This window comes from Drosophila subpulchrella, chromosome X, assembly GCF_014743375.2.
Source record: "Drosophila subpulchrella strain 33 F10 #4 breed RU33 chromosome X, RU_Dsub_v1.1 Primary Assembly, whole genome shotgun sequence".
Classification (NCBI taxonomy): domain Eukaryota; kingdom Metazoa; phylum Arthropoda; class Insecta; order Diptera; family Drosophilidae; genus Drosophila; species Drosophila subpulchrella.
In genome coordinates, this window is record NC_050613.1 from 4,417,346 (window position 1) to 4,439,111 (window position 21,766).

Consider the following 21,766-nt stretch of genomic DNA (forward strand, 5'->3'; position numbering starts at 1 on the left):
TAAAGCAATTCTGTTTTTTCACTAACACTCTAACACATCTTCTTTAGCGCCACCTAGCCTATAACGCCAACTAGCCTACAGCGCCCCTAGCGGCTTGGTGGCGTATTAATGAAAACAGCTGATTTGCTGGATATGGTGTGCTCTCGATTGTATTGCAATATAATGATTATTATTTGGTTTAGTTTTTTAATGACTGGTCCGATTTCAATAATTTCGGCATGTAGATGGATATTGATAATAAGAATTAAGAAGTAATAAAGAATTTACAGTTTTACAAAAAATTATAAAATGTGGGCGCTAGGTTTTAGTGGTATAGTGAACACTGAAACAAACTTGCGCTGCGCAAGCACAAGAATATGCATGCTAAGTTCCAACATCCTAGCTCTTATAGTTTCCGAGCTCTCATCGTTCATACTGACGGACGGACAGACGGACATGACTAGATCGACTTTGTCAGTGATCCTGATCAAGAAAATACACTTTATGGTGTCGGAAACGCTTCCTTGTACCTGTTACATGCTTTCCGACGAATCTAGTATACCCTTTTACTCTACGAGTCGAGTTTCTCGAGTAATAAATACCCGTTACTCAGCTTTTAAATGGAAAATAAATATAAGTTAAATTGCGTTAATATGACCGCATTAAAATTAGAAGACATTAGGAAAATTCGAAAAAAATCGCATAAGGTACACGGAAAAGTCTTACCAAATGAGAGTAAGTCGCAGACTAATGAGAAAACAGAATGATCTAAGAGAGAGAATATGCAAAAAGCGAGAAGCCCCCCTCCAGAGCCACTATCATTGTTTTTCAACAATTACAATTTTACGTTAACATAATTGGAATAAGATAAATAAGATTGGTATTAAGTTTATTGTGAAGAAGACGGAGGGACAAAAAAGACAAATGGCTTAAAATATTCTTCATTTAACAGCAAAGTTATCCGCGCACTCGGCTCTCATTTAGCGCTGGCACCGCTTTTCGGTCTCAAGAAAGAGAGAGTAATATTTACATAAAACAGACAAAAAACATTAACAATCTGAAAGCGCATTATTTATAAAAGTTCGTTTTCGATGTTCAATAAAATATTAAGTTGAATAGCTTTGTTTTAAGTGGTTTGCGGCCGTTAGAGTGGGCGTTGCACTTTGCTGAAACAAACTTAAGCTCTAGGATCTGCATGCTTAATCCCAACATGGTACCCGAAATCACAGCGTTTATATATTTTAATCAAAAATATATATACTCTTTAGGGTCGGAAACGCTTTCTTCTAGATGTTACATACTTTCCGACGAACGCTTATATACCCTTTTATTCTACGAGTAACGGGTATAAAAACTGAGTCCGGCAGCCACTGATTGTTGTACCAATAAATTACTTTTTTCGAGCACCTAGCTTCTACAGGTAGTGATGGTGCAACTTACTACGCGATATATCGATGGTGGAAAAATCGAATAGAGGTAACCCGCAGCTTTCGATGGCTTAACAGCTCTAAGGGCCAGACCATGTTTACTAGGGTGGACTTTTTAAGGAACGCAGAGATCTCGGAAATTATAAAAGCTAGAAAGTTGGGAGTCAGCATTAATATTTTAGGCGTTCCAAAGCAGCGAAAGTTTGTTCCAGCACTCTTCCACGGACACGTTAACGCCCATAACGTAAAGGTATGTCTGACGCCACATTTTGAAAGATTTTGTTTCTGCGGAAAATGGAACCGCACACGCAACTCGATTTAGTATTTCAGTGTTTTTGTTTAGTATTCTTTTACGAGCTAGGTGATTTTTGTACTTTGCGTTTCGGGATTTTTTGAGAATTAAATGGATTTGCACTGTAATTGTTGTTGGTGCAGGAACAATGAGTCTTCCAACAGCTGATTTATCTTATAAAAAAGCCATTTAAAGGCGCACCCATCTCCCAAAAATGTTGCTTAACAAATGGATTTAGTTGGATGCGAGAAAGGTATTATAAATACTTAAAAGGATCTAAACGGTTCCGACTTGTGAAAATCCTTGTGGAGGCTCTGTTGGCCTCAATAGTACCAATTCATTTTTACTATGCTTGCCTGAATAAAATTCTCATCCTTGATCAATTTCCTAATCGCAATAATATAATCGTTTGAAAAAATTGCAAAATTGATTTTATGCGGCTGTGTGAGCTAAATGAAAGAAAATTCATGTTAAGTCCGCAAAAGCTCTAGCTGCTCAGCTTTAAATAAAATTATCCGTTTCGTTCAGACCTCTTCAAAGAATTGCCCGACTCAGAATTCTTTTCTCGCCTTTTTTTGCCCTTCGTGGGCGTGTTGTACTTCCTAATGTACTTTTATCCTTACTGCCTTTCCAATTAATCTTCTTGAACAAATCATCGCTACACAAATGTTAGATAAACTCCTGTCGTCGGAATCTGAGTCAGATTAATTCTTGCAGTCAGGCGTATGTCCTTCCCGATTCGTCGGAGTGCCCACTTTGATTTTCGAAGGACGCGGTGTCAAATATTTTAACAACTCTATCAGTGTGGCTGCGTTAGCACCTGCCGAGTGCCTCGACTGTCAGATACCTGTCACTTCGCTTGAAATATTAAATAAAATAAAATGCCAGGGCTTTTCTACCACTGATTATGCCAAAGCCAAACGTTTAACGTTTTTAGTAATAACTTTTAAAATAACAATGCGATTGGTGCGATACGCAGCATTTGGATAGGTATTGATTAATAAAATAAAAGAACATCTTTAAAACTGTGGGCCATACAGAACTTAGCGTTATGTGCGTTAGAGTGGACGTTAAAGTGGTCGTGGCGCCGCCGCTTAAAAAACCCCAGGATCTGTGTAATAACTCCAACATTTCTCGCTTTTATAGTTTCCGAGATCATAGCGTTCTTACGGACGGACAGACGGGTGCGGCTAGCTCAACTCGGCAAGTGATTCTGAACATTGCTTTTCTCGACTTCTTAATAAAGTCCACCTTTTTTGGGTGGTTTGTTAGCGTGGCACTACTACACCTGTCTGGCTGTGTTAAGCACACCTTGAAAAATGCGATGCTGCTGGGTATCGTTATACCATTGGCTGTCTATTTCCCAGTTTAAAAGCCCTAACGAAGTTATTTTCTTGAACCTAAACTATTTTTGGGGAAGACCTCGGTTTTAAAAATGGTTGAAATATGCTGGTATTTGCTTTTTCATTTTTCATCATCAAAATAATTTTTTAATAACATGGAATCACCTTGAATCACCTCGACCGCCGTCATCCTCATCCAAGTACCTAAAGCTTATTTAGACCGTATTTATTAAAGCTAACTGGACGAATCGAACGACTATATCATATAGCTGGCATAGGCACGATCGGAAAATTGGTGGGAAAATAATATGAAACAAATTATAGCTTCAGTGTTTATTGACATATTGTAATAGGCAATAAATGTACTCCGGCGATAGTTTCGGTTTAGCTTCTTTATTTTATATATCACAACCGCTTTCCTTGAACGCATAACACAGAGTGTCCCAACGATTCTCCCTCTTCCTTATTCTCGCTCATCTGTGTGAGCGAGGCAGGTATACGTATATGCGATCTCTTATGCTGCAGTACTCGGTAGAAAGGGATGACAATATAACGTTTACAGTTAACTTAAACTAGGTTTCCCGCTTATTCTATAGTACAGTGAGTGTCGTATTAATATATTACATCATATGTCGTACAGTGGGCCATGTCAGTATATGTCCTACTACAATATTATCTTATACCATATCATGAATATCATGATTGTATTTTTAAGAATTTCGAATTTAATTTAATAATTATAACTGCAAGGGTATACAAACTTCGGCTTGCCGAAGTTAACTTCCTTTCTTGTTGTTCTTGCATTAAAACTGTGGGCGGCACAGTTTTGGACGGTTTTCGGCTGTTAGAGTGGGCGTTGCACTTTGCTGCGCCAGAATCTCAACGATCTAATATAACGGCCAGTCCATGTCCATGAGTACTTTTTAGGTCAAAGGGCTCTCCATCTGAAAAAGTACTTTTCTGTACAAAATATATTAATGCGAAAACAAAAAATTTTTATTTCAAAGTTTGATAATTATTTTATGTATTATTGGTTGAATATATAAAATAATGATAATTCCAAGAGCATAAGTTAATAAGTCAAAGAACAACATAGTTAAGTTTTTTAAAGCTAAAAAAAAATATTTTTTGATCACTCCTATAGGAGCTATAGGATATAGTTATCCGTCCGACTCGTTCCGGCTTATGTACTACCTGCAATAGAAATAAGACTTTTGAGATGGTTTCCTTCCGTTATAATACCCGTTACTCGTATAGTAAAAGGGTATACTAGATTCGTCGGAAAATATGTAACAGGCAGATGGAAGCGTTTCCGACCCCATAAAGTATATATATTCTTGATCAGGATCACTAGCCGAGTCGATCTAGCCATGTCCGTCTGTCCGTCTGTCCGTATGAACGCTGAGATCTCGGAAACTATAAGAGCTACAATACTGGGATTAGGCATGTAGATTCCTGAGATTCCTGCGCAGCGCAAGTTTGTTTCAGCAGAGTGCCACGCCCACTCTAACGCCCACAAACCGCCCAAAGCTGTGGCTCCTACAGTTTTGATGCTAGAATAAAAATTTTAACTGAAATGTATTGTTCTCATCAATACCTATCGATTGACCCCAAAAAAAAAACGTTTGCTACGCCCGCTTTAACGCCCACAAACTTCAAGAAATCGTAAGTATGAACGTGGATATCTCGGAAACTATCAAAGATAGAAAATCGGGATCTCAGACTTAGATTCCGTAGCTTTGTTCGCAGCGCAATTTTGTTACGCGAATTTGCCACGCCCATAACGCTTAAATCTGTCTACCGCCGGTAGGTGGCGCATTAAAATCTCGCATTGCTGCTTGCATATCTCCATTTCCCTTTGGTCCCTTTAGCTGAGTAACGGATATCTGATAGTCGAAGTACTCGACTATAGCGTTTTCCCTTGTTTTTTAGACTGAGAGACTAGTTTGCGTAGAAACGGAAAGACGGACACGGCTAGATCGACTTGTCTTGTGTTGCTGATCAAGAACATATATACCTTATGGAGTCGAAAGTGTCTCCATCACTGCGTTGCAAACTTTTGACTGAAAGCATTGTACCCTCCGCAAGGGTATAGGGAACTCGTGGTGTGGAACCAGTTTCTAGGTTATGAGCTTGAAAATGAAACCTTGACGAAATTTGTAAGGTCACGTCACTGAGGTCTATATACCTCGAGCAACTAAAATTACCATTCGGCAACAAGAACGCTTAAAGAATTAGCATCAATTTAAATTAAAAGTCGATCGGAATACTACTATTGATCAGGGTATTCCCTAAACTGTTGAATTGCTGAATTGTTGAATTTTGATCAGCTGTTCCATACAAAGTCAACTGTCAGATATTTCAGCTTAAAATTAAAAATTCAACAGGGAACTTTTAGGGTCGTTCCCTTAATTGCTGAAATTTTCTGTTGAATTTTCAACAATTCAGCAATTCAACAGTTTTGGGAATACCCAGGATGTTAAACAGAACGCAATATTTTTTTATTTGAAGAATTTTGGCCAAATTCAACCAATTCTAACAAAATACGTACTGATTACTCAATAGTAGTACTTGTACATGTAAAAACATTCCCGGCATACAAAAATTGTGACCAAAAAAGGTGTGTTATATACTAAAGCCTAGTACTCACATCGACGAAAACCGCAAGCTAACCATAGGAGTGAGCGAGAGGCAAACAGGCGGCTAAAGGTTTTCGTCGGGTCTGTTTTTCAGGGCGGTACTCAAATGAGCTAAGGAAATACCAGAAAAAATACCAAATTTCGGGAGTGAATTTTCGATGAACGCCGTTAGCCGCGGCCCAAAGAATAAGAAATTTAATCTTTGGCGGTGTTCGTGCAGAAGCGGTGGGGAATTTAAAAATTTTAAATGGAAGAAAAACCCCAAAAACGGTTAAAGGAGGTCAGTGCAGATGAAAAAGGACGCCTAATCCAAGCTGTTGCCCATTATTGAGGGACTTCACCGACAGGAAGCAATACCACAACAGGGGCAAATCCGCGGATAGTTGAAGTGCTAGAGGAGATCCACTAGAGAATACCAGTGGGAAGGAACATGCCGAGTGGGACTTCGCTCTCTACATGGACATCCTGCCGGGCGTGTCCTGGCAAAGAAAGTAAGATCTAGCCAAAATAATTTGGTTGCGTTTTACTAATAGAAGTATCTTTTCAGCAGAACCACCAGTAATATGATCTCCGAAGACCTCTCCATTAGGACTCCGTACACCATAACCACCAGCTACTTGGCAGCTTAAGCGGAGCTGGAGGACGCGCTGCCTTCGACAGGAAGGAGGAAAATAGGGCGCCCGCTAAGGAACAGTTGGAGAAGCCATGTCCAGCCACTGCCAGGATGCTGGGGGATTCCTGCAGCATCAGCGTATCAACCCTGTTCCCAATCCGGCTCCCATTTCCTCAAGGTCCAATATGCTTATTGGGACTCGGAGCTGGACTGCGGTGGCGCGGGAAAGATGGCGAAGCATCCGTGGGACGAAAAGGAAGCTTTAAACAACTAATTTACATAAATAAAAACATTCGTTGAACATTCCATCTATTTTTAATTTAACTTCTTTGTGTACCAGCAGACTCCTCCTTTTTAAATTTTTCAAATTGTTTTGTTTTCCGTTTGGCAACAAACCCAGCTGCTTGTCAGTAAGACCATGCTACATGCATTGCGGGTGAACTTTGAAAACTTCGGTCACACTACAAAGAATAAGATTTTTCGACTAGTGAAACTCTTAGCCGATCTGAGTACTAGGCTTACTACTCACATCGACGAAAACCGCGAGCTAACCATAGGAGTGAGCGAGAGGCAAACAGGCGGCTAAGCTTTTCGTCGGGTCTGTTTTTCAGCGAAACTATAAATTAAAAATGGAAGGAAAACACCAAAATCGACTGCAGGAGTTCAGTGCAAATGAAATAGGACGCCTAATCCAAGCTGTTGCCCATTATTGTGGGACTTGACCGACAGGAAGCAATACCATAACGGGGCAAATCTGCAGAATAGTTGAAGTGCTGGTGAAGAAGGAACATGGGACATCGCTCGATCTCCGACGAGCTCTCCATTTAGGACTCCACCTCCACCAGCTACTTGGCAGCTAAAGCGGAGATGAAGGACGCGCCGGCTTCTCTAGGGAGGAGGAAATAAGATCACCCGCTAAGGGCCAGGTGGAGGAGTCATCACCAGCCATTACCAGGATGCTGGGCGACTATATGCAGGATCAGCGGATCAACCCGGTTCCCAATCCGACTTCCACTTCCTCAAGGTCCAATATTTCTATTGGGATTCGGAGCTGGACTACAGATGGCGCGGGAAAGATGGCGAAGCATCCATGGAACGAGAAGGAAGCCCTAAGCTTCTTATTTACATAAATAAAAACATTCGTTTAACATTTCATTTGTTTTTATTTTAATCTTTTGTGCACCAGCAGACTCTACTTTTTTGAATTGCGAAAATTGATTTGTTTTCCGTTTGGCAACAAGCCCAGCCGCTTGACAGTAAGACCATGCCACATGCACTGCGGGTGAACTTTGAAAACTTCGGTCACACTACAATGAATAAGATTTTTCGACTAGTGAAACTCTTAGCCGATCTGAGTACTAGGCTTAACTCGTGAACATTTCCGCGCAATCATTTCTCACAACTTCCCACGTGGATTATCACGACAAGAGTGCATTCAATCGTGGCCGACGCTCATTTGAAGACGAAGGTCGTCCAAAAACAATAGTTGTGCCAGAGAACATTGATGCCGTGCGTGAAGTGATAATGCAAGATCGTCATGTGGCATACCGTAAGAAAGAGGAATCCCTGAGCATTTCTTCCACCAGCATACATTCGATATTGCATGAAAAGGTTTGTTCTAGTTGGATCCCGCACAATTTGACAATCGCTCGCTACACTCATAAAATTATTTTTCTAAATATTAGAAAAATCGCCCTAAACATGAAATCGCCCTGTTTTAGGGTTAATTTTTCTAAAATTTCTATTATTTAGGGCGAATTTTTCCGAGCATAGCTTTTAATATTTTCTCATATTTGGGGCAAATCGCCTTATTTTGTAGAACAAAAAATCATCCAAAATCGCCCTTGAAACTAGAAAATCGCCCTTGAAATTTGAAATTCGGTAGCCTAGCGGTCTAATGCGTTAAACTTTTAAACTCATCTAAATGGCGTGAGTTCGAGCCGACAGAAGAGTCAACATTTATTTTTCTTTTTTGTCCAAGTTTTTAGAATTGAATTCTTAAACAATTTTGTGTGCAAAGGCAAAAAAAATTTAGAGCACGTAAAAATAATAAACAAAAAAAATGTATAGTACATAAAAATAATTGTTTTTTAATGTATTTAGTCTAACTGGGTAAAATAAAACATAATTTGTTGTCATTAGTGAGAATATTTCTTAGAATTACATTGAGAATTTGTTCTTAGAACAAATTGAGATATTAACCCCTTTTTGCGAATCGCCTAGCGCGATGTGTCTGTGGTGCAGCGGTAGTGCTCTCGACTGCGAACCCAGCGGTCGTGAGTTTGATTCTCGCTGCGACTACGAAGATTTTTCTCAGGAAGTAAGTTGTTTTATATTTATGTAATTCCCTGATTCTGTTTAATGACTACTTTCAGTTAATAGGACTCTAATTAGCAGTTTACCAACACGTGATACGCGGCCAAATAATAACCTTTCCTTCTCACCCTCTCAAATTATTGTAAAAAAATGACACTAAGTCAAATAATCCTAAAAAAAATTACTGGAAAAGTACCGCAGATAATGTTTGCCGAGAACCAGCAAACATGTCCAAGCACGATTTTTTATAAAAATTTGTTTTAGTTTTAGGGCACCTGCTCTTGTTTTTAAGGCGCTTACCTTAAAAACAAGACAGACACCATACATTCAAGAAAAGTTTCCTTCAATTTAAGGCAATTTACCATTTAAATAAGAAAGTCACCATAATCTCAAGAAATACCGCCTTTGATGCTTAAATTTTTTTTTTTCATATGTTAAGGGTATTTACCTTTGAAAACAGAAAAATCGCCCTAGATTTAAGAAAATTCTCCCTAGATCTAAGAAAGATTAAAGGAAGAACGCTATAGACGAGTACCTCGACTATCAGATACCCGTTACTCAGCTAAAGGGACAAAAGGGAAATGGAGATATGCAGGCAGCAAAGCGAGACTGAAATGCGCCACGTACCCCTTATCTCAATATATGGTTATGTGGGCGGTAGACAGATTGAAGCGTTTGTGCGTTAGAGTGGGCGTGGCAAACTTTTTTTTGGATCAATCGATAGGTATTGACGAGACTAATACATTTCAGGAAAAATTGTTTATCTAGCATAAAAATTGTGGGCGCCACAGGCTCGGACGGTTTGTGGGCGTTAGAGTCGTAACAAACTTGCGCTGCGCTCAAGGCTACAGAATCTAAATCTGAAATCTCTATTCTCTATCTTTGATATTTTCCGAGATATCCGCGTTCATACTTACGATTTTTTGAAGTTTGTGGGCGGTTTGTGAGCGTTAAAGTGGGCTTGGTAAACTTTTTTTTGAGTCAATCGATAGGTATTGATGAGAACAATTCATTTCAGCTAAAATTTTTACTCTAGCGTAAAAAAAGTAGGAGCCGCAGTTTGTGGGCTTTAAAGTGGGCGTGGCACGCTGCTGAAACGAACTTGCGCTGCGTAAGAAGCTCAGGAATCTGCATGCCAAATCCCAATAGCCTAGCTCTTATAGTTTCCGAGATCTCAGTTCATCTGGACAGACAGACAGACGGACAGACGGTCAGACGGACATGGCTAGATCGATTCGGCTAGTGATCCTGATCAAGAATATATATACTTCATGGGGTCGAAAACGCTTCCTTTTGCCTGTTACATACTTTCCGACGAATCCAGTATACCCTTTTACTCTACGAGTAACGGGTATAACAAGAAAGGAAGCTAACTTCGGCACGCCATAGTTTCTATACCTTAGCTGGTCGTTCCCGTGGGAGCATTGTATGTACAGCCCGCAACAACGCCACCTAACGTCGATTCATTTATTTGCTAATATCTTTTTAATGGATAGACAGGCAATAGCGTGTGCGTATGGGCTTTTGTGGGCGTTAGAGTGGGCATGGCACCCTGCTTAAATAAACTTGCACAGCTTTTATAGGTTCCGATATCTCAGCGATCATACGGACAGACGGACTTGGCTAGATCGACTCGGCTAGTGATCCTGATCAAGACTATATATACTTTATAAGGTCGGAAAGGCTTCTTTTCAACATACTTTCCGACGAATCTAGTAACGGAATTTAGGAATTTGGAATCATATACTCCTTGAGATGCCTTAGCTTTTGATATATATCATTCAAAATCACCCCATAACGGGGTTCAACAAGTGACGATAGTTCTAATATCAACTTATGTGACGAAAAATGATTTTAAGTTCCGTGGGGCTAGATGTTTTGAATGATTGTATACATACATATGAATGAAATTATATGGGGACGTCTTCTGGTAATGGTATTGAGGTGTACTAATTTTAAATCGAGCACTGTGTAATTAATTGACAGTTGCCAAATCTTATACTTGTTTTGTAAAATATTAACTTTTTTTAATGCTACTTCACACCATCATAAAAACCGAAATTTAAAGTAGTGGTAGTTATTACATAAGCCATAATGATTTTAGTGAACATTTTTTTTAACCTCCGAAAATTGTTTGGTTATGGTAAAAGTTGACAAATTCAATGTAGAGTGCCATGACTTTCCACTCATTCGAATTTGGGAACTTGGGGGTACCATATCCAGAAAGTTTCATTTTTGTACTGGCTTACCCACAGTTCATATCAATTTTTCTCTACTCGTTTTACTCCAAAATAAAATCCGAAATTTTACGCTGTGATAATTTTTACAAAAACCGATATTATTTTGTGAAATATTTTCCAAGCTTTGAAAATAATCATACCATGGTAAGTCTAAGATTTTTATACCCGTTAATCGTGGAGTTAAAAGGTATACTAGATTCGTCGGAACGTATGTCTGTCCGTCCGTATGAACGCTGTGATCTCGGAAACTACAAAAGCTAGAAAGTTGAGATTAGGCGTGCAGATTTTTGAGATTATTACGCAGGAAACTCTCAAAGAGAGGGAATTGGGATTTCAGAAATATATTCCGAATAGTCAATATCATTTTCATATACTAGTTGTGTACAAAAAAATGTTCCAGTTCTTTTACACCAAAATAAATTAAAAAATTTTCGTATCCCACAGGATCCTCCTGGCTTTGCGGGGCTATCGATGCATTGATGCGCAGCTCCTACCAGGAAAACTAGCAAGACTGCGGACTATCCTCCGCGTCCGTGAGCCCATCGTGGGTGATCGCCTGGTTCTGCGAGTTGGATCTGTCGATGGGTTCCATGGACTGTGGCTGTTCCCGTTGCTGCCGAGGGGCTCCTGTCCGTTGTTGATTCTCGAGTGGTGCGTTCGGCGAGTGACCATTCGCGCCGTTACAAATTGACTTGCGTTGAGACCTCCAAGGGCACGCGTTTACGGTCACTATGTTTTGCATACCTGTGCCCGAAATCTGATTGCTTACGAGATTCTCTGCTGTATCCGACCTTCAGATGCCAGCAGAAGTATACTATCTTTGAACACTGTTGGGATATTGGATCCTTGCTTTCCTTGTCGATGTGCAACTCTACAATCTCGTTTGGACAGAAGTCCGTTGGGATCCTCACAGCGATCCACAGTGCGATTAACGACACCCCACCTATCAGTCACCAATTCCGGGTTCTGCTTTTCCATCAGTGCAAAAATGCAAAATGACAAAGCAGAACCCGGATCTAGTGACAGACAGGTGGAGTGTCGTTAATGGCCCTGTGGATCCCTGTGAGGATCCCAACGGACTTCTGTTCAAACATCGAAGAAGATCGAAGAATGTGATGAAGGGCAGAACAGAACAACAGAATGGCGAAACGCGCTAGACTAGCGGGTTTTGTCAATTTCTATTGTATTGGGACGAATGAATAAATTTTAGATAGTGTAGTGACTTGAATTTAATTAAGTTTAATTTAATTTTAAATGCAATTCCAAGGAACATCTTATCAGATCGAAGAAGTATGAGCTAGAGAGTTGGGATTTCAAATTACGATTCCTTAGCTTCTCATTCAGCGCAAGTTTGTTGTCCGAATGTGACACGCCCATCTTCCGCGCAAGCTAAGTATCTGGTTCTGATAGTAGAGACCATCGACTACAGCGTGCTCTCTTGGTTCTTGCCTTTTTGATTGAGGTGAGCATCAGGCTTTACTTAGGATCTGAGAAAATAAAGTATATTTATCTTGCCTGCGCAATTATTTTTACACACCTTACCTAGGTGAAATGGAGTATACTATTTTGAAGTAAAAGTTAAAGCCATCGATGCTCCATACAGCCAAAATGCTCCAAGAAGGGTAATGGTAGTCTCTGGTAGAGTTGGAACCCCATACCACAAAAATTGGTTTAGGATTTTTTCAAAGTTTGTCGAGATGTTGATTACAACATACTCAACGTATTACTAAATTTATTGAATGGTCCGAAGTAAAAAATTTTTGGCATGTAGATGGGTATTGATAATAATTAAATAACTATTTTACATGCACTTAAAGGCATCTTTTGCCGAATTTCTAAGGCACTAACCGGAATCTTAATCTGAGATCCCGATTCTCTTTCTTTTATTGTTTCCGAGATATCCGCGCTCATACTTACGATTTTTCGAAGTTTGTGGGCGTTAAAGTGGGCGTGGCAAACTATTTTTTTGGGTTAATCAATAGGTATTGATGAGAACAATACCTTTCAGTTCAAATTTTTAATCTGCATAAAAACTGCAGGAGCCACAGTCTTGGGCGGTTTGTGGGCGTTAGAGTGGGCGTGGCACATTGCTGAAACAAACTTGCGCTGCGTAAGAAGCTCAGGAATCTGCATGCCAAATCTCAATAGCCTAGCTCTTATAGTTTCCGAGATCTCAGCGTTCATCCGGACAGACAGTAAGACGGACGGACGGTCAGACGGACATGGCTAGATCGACTCGGCTAGTGATCCTGTTCAAGAATATATATACTTTATGGGGTCGGAAACGCTTCCTTTTGCCTGTTACATACTTTCCGACGAATCTAGTATAGCCTTTTACTCTACGAGTAACGGGTATAAAAATGATGGCCTAAGCAAACTGTTCGCTGATAATGGAGTATTTTTCTGAGTGCTGCATTTTTCTGAGTATTTCTCTGAGCAGTCGTTGCACAACTGGGCCGATGCAATCAGTCTCCAGGAACGGGTGCAGCCAGGTGGCGGGCCGTGGCATGGTGCCACTCCAAAGAGCAATCGATCGAAAGGAATGCCAATTATAGAATGCCCCAGATGGACAGTAATTTGCATTGCTGGTCAAAGCCGGAACACTCCAGCTGCAGCTTGAAGCAGTCGCAATCGGATTGGGAATCAATTTGGGTGTGGGACCGACTATCGTTGGTGAAAAAACTTTTCTAAGGCGAAATAGTTGGTGCAAATATTCGGAACTCTTGCAATTTCTGTGGCAAATAAGCTCTTTTGGGGCTGTCCTCCTATCGATGGCCGTGACACGTGCCTGGGACTGAAACTATTTGGGGATTGCTCATACGCACTGTTGCGCCCTGGACATTTACGGCCTGTCTCTTCTCTTTGAGATCCACTAACATTCTCTTGGTGCAGTCGACTGTGTCTTTCGCCCCTCAATTTGTCGCCAAGCAAAATGAGCATTATACCCAAATCGATGGCTGCTTTCTGGCAGTTGTGAATCGCTAATTACCGTTTCTCATTTCCCGTGCAACGTTTTTGCCAGACAACCTAGGGTAATTTTGAATTTTGCGCTTCGCGGAAGCGGAAACGGGTAGCAGTCGCACAAAATAATGGCCAAAAGAAGGCAATGAAAATCGACACTCACTTGCCTCTCACGTCTTGACTTTAAATGTAAAGCATTTGCGGATAATTTATGAGTTCTAAGCCACTTCGGATGGTCTTTGATGTCGCTAACGGCTTTCCATTTGGCACATATTCTAAGATATGTATACACGAGCATAAACACCGAGCAGTCACTTTGACCTGGTCTAGGCTTCATCGACCCGTGACTTCCATTGTTCTTGCTTTCCCTGTAAGTCTTCTAAAGGTGCGAGTGCTGCGGGCGTTTTCTCTCGACAACCGGCTTTAATGGACGGGAAAAAGGCGTGGCAAGGGGGCCAGCGAAGTTGGCAAGTGTCGACAAGTAAGTAACGATGGCACTGCAACACCCAGCCCATCCAGAAGAAGGCGCTGGTACACATCAGTGCCGAGCAACAGCACCTCCAGTGGACACCATGCAGCTGCGGAGCCTACCCAGGCCACTTAAGTGCCGCCCAGGTGGGTGGCGGTTCAACTTTCAGGGCAAACTTTGCTCTTTTCCCATGCAGCTGGCACAAGTTTGTGCAGCCACCGTTCCTGCGATCCCTTCCATTAAAAACTCCTCAGTTGGTAACGCCCCAAGCAGCAACATGTTGCGGCAGCATGTTTCCGGAACGATTTCTTGGGGCTTTGATAACTAATTGGGTCTGAGTCAGCATTGGCATCGGGGAGGGGCGTTCCACCCCCGAACAAAGCACCGGCCTAGGACATAACCCTTACCTACGATATCTTGAAGTTCCTTTGTTCCCACCCGAGCGTGCCTCTCCGCAGGGCCAACAAACAAATAAACAACGAAATGAAAAAGTAAAGCTGTGCAAATCAATGAAACTGGGGTGCTTATCCCCCGGCATGAATGGCACCGAAATAATTAAATCAAAAATGCTCTTTTCATTTCCGTACCCCTGCCCCGAACAGCAAATCACGCTCTTTTCATTAAAATAGTTCCCTGACTCCGTCAGCCGGAATCGCAATCAAAATGGTAATGGTAATGGGAATCGTGGGGTAGGTGGCGTGGGCGTCATGACCTCAGTACCCTCGTGATTGCTTCGATTGCTTGTTAATCATTCGCATGTTGGTCAACAATGTCTGATGCCCCATGAAGGCCAAAACGACGCCTGCCAGCCGTAAAGCGATTTTTATCGCCCAGCTTAGCAGGGTCTTATGCAAAGCACACACAGGGAAAAACAATGTACCCAAATATCTGTCACTAGGGACTTTATATAATCGTAAAACACGAATAGCTTGATATAAAAACGAGAGATTGAATCCCAGCGTTTTTAATCTGAGATTTTGATACATACTTATTTTAAATATATAATCTTTAAATTCTTTTTTTTTAGTTCGCTTACTTATTATAAGTAGGGATTACTAGTTATTGTCTTTGTTAAATATGAAATTATACGATTTTGGGCTCTTCAACTTTTCTGATAGACTATGAGAGTTTATCTAATTTCTGAGAATCCAAAAGTTTCTTGAGTGAAGAAATTTTATTAACTATATGTTACCAAGTCTTAGTATCGTGGTATACCTTTTTTTCTGGGTGCTGGCTGGCTGAGCTTCTCCTGGAGGGGCGCCTACATTATTTCCCCTTCTTTGTTGGGCGACGTTCAACGACAAATGTCTTTCATTTACGCGTAATAAAAACGAAATCTCCGTTGAACAATGGCCGCCGGGCGGCTTTTGCAGCGGCAGGAAAGTGGGTGTGTACGATGCCAAAACCACCATAACTTGTTGTTCTTCCCGTACACTTTGCGGCTGTCTCAAGTGTATTTTACGTTATTTTGTATTTAATTTACAGCCCAAGCTCCCCCGGGACATTATCGAGCTATGAGGAAGTGTTGCGCCTTCTTTTTTCCCTCTCTGGGAGGCGGGAAATGGGAGAAAACTGGTGTGCGACTCTTAATGGAATAAAAGTATAAGCCATACATGTTGATTACACGGCAAAGTCGCTTAAATATGCATGAGCCGCGGCCGAAAGCGCATTGAATTTAAAACGCATAGAATGTCTTCGAGGATCCTGCTGGAGGACATCGGAGAGTCCTGAGGGGACGAGACAGAGCGTATTTGTTCCCAGAAGTCCTCGAGTGTCTGTAAGTGGCGCAGAGCGGTTGACGACAGAGCGGATGAGGATGAAGCTTGCCGGCTTTGTGGCGCAAAGTGGATAAGTTAAATACATTTCCACTCGAGATGGATATACTCATTTGATGGTGAATAGCAGTGGCACAAGCCACTCAAGGCTCTCAATGTTTATCCGGGCGCCCTCTCCGCAGATTAATTAGGGAATTAAGTGCAAGGCAAACGCAGTACTCGAGATCTGTGACATTTTCAGGCTCAATCGATTGGGGGAATGCCAATTGTTTTACTTTAATCGGAATACTGAAGTATACAAATCTATATATTTAGAGGATCGATATATGAAGGGAGTTTTTTCTCTAAATCTGGTAGCTGGACATCCGGCAAGTTGTTATTTTCCACACTAATGGACATTTATGTCCTTATTCATTGAGGTCGTGGGCGCCCCCCACGCCATTAATACCCATTTTCAGTGGGTGCGTGGCTGGTGGTTAAGCCTCCCCAGCCGCCAACTGCAGTTGACTTTCCCGGCCCTCATCCCGCATCCTGCGGCCCACATCCTTTGTGCTCCCGTCAGTCATGTCGTAACTAGATGCCACAGAACACACATGCGCACACATATCCTGCGTCTGCGGCAGCCGGAATAAAATGGAGCATTAAATTATCCACAAACAGATCCGATTTCCGTAACGCCAAGCCCCTTCCCATCCCCATTGGACATTGTTTCGGACCACAAAAGGCATTTATCAGATTTGCATGCACAAACACGCGCTTGTTCGTTGTTGCGCTGCATCCACAGGATGTGCAGCCTCCATCTCTCTACGTGGTGAAAAGTGCTTACAAACAGTTCTAAATTTATCTTTATTTGATTAGGCAATAAGCGAGTTTGGGTCGAGCAGCAGAAGGTGCTGAAGTCATAAATATTCACGCGTCTGTTGAACTGCACAGTCCAAAAATAGAACCTTTTAAGGTTTATTAAAATAAATAAATTTGTTCTAAAGAAAGAGGTGGGTTGTATTATTTTGCATTCCGATAAGTATTAGAAACTGATTTCCAATATTTTTTTTTTTTTTGGTTATTGTATCTCCCCTGTTTTGTCTTAATGACAACACAACAGCTTAAAAATGTATCAGTTTTATCTCAATAACTAAAATGTATACATCAATATCAAAGCGAAATGTTCGCATTTTCATGCGTTTCAATACGTATAAAATGGATATTGTAGTAACAGTTAAAACTGATTATCATATCTAGGTTTCCCAGTGTGGAATTCGAGCTCCCAGTTGGCTCTGCCTGCAGCATTTGGCAAGTTTCCGCTTGGATCTCGTACAAATATAAATTCAAAATTTCAAGTCTGGGTGAGAAGCTCTTTGCTTTTCCCACTGGAGACCAACTGTTGAGGTAACCATTGATAAATCTGTTCCACTGACTCGAAAATGACATCTGGAATCGGTCTGTGCCGCGAGTGCCGGCACGTCTTCGAGCAGATTCGCAAGTTAAAGCAGCATCGCTACGCGGTGTTCGTCATCCAGGACGAGTTGGAGATCAAGGTGGAGAGGCTGGGAGTGCGGGAGGCGAGCTACGACGACTTCCTGGAGGATCTGTGCCGTGCGGGCGCCAACCAGTGCCGCTTCGCCGTCTACGACTACGCGTACCAGCACCAGTGCCAGGGCGCCTCGTCCACCTGCCTCAAGGAGAAGCTGTTCCTGATGCTCTGGTGTCCCACGCTGGCCAAGGTCAAGGACAAGATGCTCTACTCCAGCACGTTCGCGGTGCTCAAGCGGGAGTTTGCCGGCGTCCAGAAGTGCATCCAGGCCACCGATCTGGATGAGGCCTGTCGCAATGCCGTCGAGGAGCAGCTGCGCTCGTTGGACAGAGAATAGTCCTCCAGCTCCTCCTCCGACTCCTCCTCCGCCCACATGAAATACAGCCCGGCTCATCCAGTCAGCCACATTTAAATTGCCTCTGGTGTCGGGTTTTCTTTTCGTGGCGCCTCTAAAGTCTCCCAGTGTCCAACCAGTGCTGCCCCCTCCGTTTTCTTATCCCGGGCTCGTCTTTCGTTGCCGAGGCCTCGATTTAAGTTGATTTCGCCCGGCATCTAATGAGCCCATTTGGCATATGGATGCCTCTTGACGCTTGCCACGGGTATCAGGTATAATTTGTTTTGTCCCCAGCCCCCTCCTTCGCTCATTATCTGGGCCTGTCTAAAAATATGTACATACTTTCGCCTCAGCCGGCTCCGAGGGCAAAGTTTTGGCATTCAGACTTTTTATCTCATCCATAAATCACGACCAAGTTGAAACTCGCCCTCCTCCCAGCCCCGCGGCCTTCCATATCATTTGGCAGATGTCGGGGAATTAATCAAATTGACGAGGAGCACGTCACCAGCCCCAATTGCTACACTTCAAACAAGATTGTGAATTGAAAGTGCTCAGCGTTTATTGATTTGGTAAATTCACCTGGACTGGCGTAACCCGTTGTGATTCCCCATTTCTCGTTCAAGTAGCTACCATCATGTGCAACGATTGCAGGACATCGTTCTTTGTGTGCGGCTTCAGTAGTGTTGACAATTGCTTGGGGAGTTTAGATGGCTACTTTGCTCCCCAAGTGGTACTTTTACATAATAAATATATAAGCTTACAACACTGGGTAAGCTTGTATATTTTAGATAATAGCTTAGTTTACATTAAAAAAAGATACGCGTCGACTATTAGATACCCGTTACTCTGTTTCAAATGTCAAATAATATAAAATTCTGGGGCATTTCTAATGGCGCGGCACACATCACCAATGAAAGCGCCACAGCGCCTAGCGGACGGTAGCGGAACTACTGACCATACCAGAGCCTGTTTAACTTAGTTTTAGTGTGTTTAGACTGCTAGCATCATTGTCGTATATTCAAAAATAAGTGAGCGCCAGACAGATTTTAGCGTTATGGGCGTTGCAGGATACAGGTATAATAGATTGTAGTGTTTAGTTAATCGTATTTTAATGATTAATCTAAATTTAATAAATTAATATGTTACCTTAACTATAATATTCAAAAAAATAATAGTATAAGAATACACCAATGTTACAGTATTTGAAAAACGACACCATTTAAAGCCGGAAAAGAGAAAGTGGGCAACACTTGCCCGGTAATTTTATCGGCGTGCCCGAACTGTCGTTGGTGACGCTACGAATATCCGTCATATGCCTGAGAAACATAAAGGAAGAGCTGATATCACTCGGCAGACGGGAAAACGGGAAAAAGGCGCCGACAAGGACAGGGATGTGGCTAAAATAGAAGAGGATGGGGCGGAAAACGAGGAAAAGCGAGCCGCAGCAAATTTTTCCAAATGAAGCGAGCGGAACACAGCAGATAAAAGACCTCAAAGAGATGCAGTCATAAATTTGCCGCCTCCCCCGTTCCGTTGCCACAACAAATGTGGCAAAATCAAAGCAAAACGAGGCGAAAGGAAATGCAAAAAACAGGACTGGAAACTGGGGAACGAAACCCAGGGAAATTCACGCAAATCTAGTGGAAAATTAAAATTTTGCCAATTTATGCGAACGTCAGGGGAGCAGAGAAGCCGTTGGGGAGTGACAGCAAAGGGCGGACACGAAGGCGTCTCGAAATGGCTAAAACCGGTTACGTCTACCCTTCGGATATCTGATTTCTGGTTTTTGCCCAGCAGATCCGCGGCAACTTCGCACGCACGCAGCGGAAATGAGATTACCTTTGAGCCTGGACGGAAATGAAGCTTTTAGTCCGGTACGGGACATGCATGCAAATGCATCTGTCTTTGGCCCAGTCCCCCGAATTTTGGTCACTTTCGCAGCAGCTGCAAGCTGCAGACCACAAAAAGTCCATTAAAGTCATAAGTGCTCGCTTTTCTGCTCTTACCCCACCTAATCCGCTTGAGTACCTGGAACACCAATCCGACCACCATTTGGGATTTACACCTTCCCCCACTCTTAACTGCGTTAATAGAAGCGGATGTGCGACATCTTGTTGGCAATCTAATTATCCATTGGTAGTGCGTAGTGGGTAGTGGATGCCGGATCTCGAAGACGATTTAACTCCTAATGCGTTTGTCAATGGCCAAAACTTTCCCGTTTGCCGTCTCTCTTTACAGTTTCCCCCAACCCTCCGCCACCAGTCGTCCACTTCTAGCCAGCTAAGCGGCTTAGATGATGGCCAAATCCGAGACAGATGTCGCTCACCGGGATCCGTGAAAGTCGCGCATTCCAGGAGGACACTTTCACTTTCACCGCCCCACCCACCGCGTTCTATTTAATTATGCTTGTTGTGCTAATGAAATTGAATTTGTTAAGCAAAGTCGATGCTTGCTGTCAAACTTTGTTTATTCCAGTCATCGCTGGGGAGCTTACAGCCTATCCAGTCATTAATGGTTGGCTCCTCATCCTTGATTTGGCACCGGAGTATCCCCTCAGGGAGAATTGTACTGCATAGAATGGATGTAAGCTTTAATAAGTAGCCATATCTGCTCCTCAAAAGTCAAAACCACTCGGGCGCAGCTTTGTTTACCTCGTGTGGCACCTTATCTGGGGCATCACACGTCCAAAAAACTGCGAGCTTGGCAGCTATGTGGACTCCGAGTTTTCTAATTTGGAATGCAAACAGCTGAAAACAACTGCAAGGATGTGAATTTTCGCGCTACGTTTGGCTTTGTGCAGATGGTTTCGTGGACAAGCTAGTTTAAAGTTTTTAAATGTTCCGGCTTGGCCAATGCAGTCTGAAAAAGATGCACTCTTTAATGGCTTGAAACTGCCCTAACATTAAAAGAGAAGTTTTATGTACCGTTTTCAAGAATTTTCCCTTGATGTACTTTTAAATGTGAGCCATCCAATAGTTTCCGCATAAGGAGAACTTTAAGACCGAGAACGCTGCTCAATTACACTTAAATTGGCTCCCCTGTCGGACTTGTAACTCCTGTCTAGCAACGCCAACTCCCGCCAGGATCAATTTGTGTCCGGCTTCCGTCGGGCTATCGAAGATGCGAATACGAATATGCTAAGTGTATGCAAAGTACTGTGACAGGCAGGTTCGGAATTGTTTCCCTCGGAAGATGCTGCGTGCTGGGGTTGCTTCTTACAAGGCACATTGGCCATTAACCCAGAAACTTTTGATAAATAAGTAGAATGTAGTTCATCGTTAAAAATGTTTCAAAGTGGTTAGAAATAAACAAATGATATGCCTAATAATATTGGATTGTGTTCAACGGAGCCCATTTTCGGTTGGGTGAAAGCATTTAGGTCAAAGAATTGCCAAATTTGGTCCCTCTCATCAAAGACAAATAATAATCATGGGTTTCACGGTACCACGCATATATTATAGGCCATACAACACTGGATACAAAATCACTATAGAATGGAGTCACAAAGTTGTATAGTATATCAATTAGGTATCCGAATTTAATAGGTTTTCAGGTCGGGTAATCTATAAAGTATTGCTCTTATTAGTTTTCAGGTAGTTTCTTCAAAGTGCACTAAAACGTTTTTGAGCTAGAAAGAAGAAGACATTTTCCAAAGTTATAACTAAAGTACATATTTAAAAGCAGATTAACGAGCACGTAACCCAAAAACTTTAAGAAGAGTACCACTTTGTAATGATGAATTAATTGGCCAAGTTATGGGAAAACCAAAGAGCTTAATTTATGTAAAGAACGTTTGGTTAGTCAAAGAAAAGGTTCTTGGTTTTGGGGTCGTCGCGAACCCGGGAAC

The 21,766-nt window shown here is 42.0% G+C and overlaps 1 protein-coding gene and 1 long non-coding RNA gene across 2 annotated transcripts; both read left to right on the top strand.

Annotated features, from left to right (window-relative positions):
• Positions 1-10,838: 10,838 nt before the first annotated feature.
• Positions 10,839-12,066, top strand: LOC119556703. The gene is made up of 3 exons (XR_005219995.1): positions 10,839-10,993; positions 11,294-11,574; positions 11,647-12,066. It is a non-coding gene; the product is annotated as an uncharacterized LOC119556703 (long non-coding RNA).
• Positions 12,067-17,319: 5,253 nt separating this feature from the next.
• Positions 17,320-17,998, top strand: LOC119556700 (cofilin/actin-depolymerizing factor homolog). The gene has a single exon (XM_037869096.1). It carries the CDS (start codon positions 17,476-17,478, stop codon positions 17,920-17,922), a length of 447 nt encoding a protein of 148 aa, XP_037725024.1. The 5' UTR covers positions 17,320-17,475; the 3' UTR covers positions 17,923-17,998.
• The last annotated feature ends 3,768 nt before the right edge of the window (positions 17,999-21,766 follow it).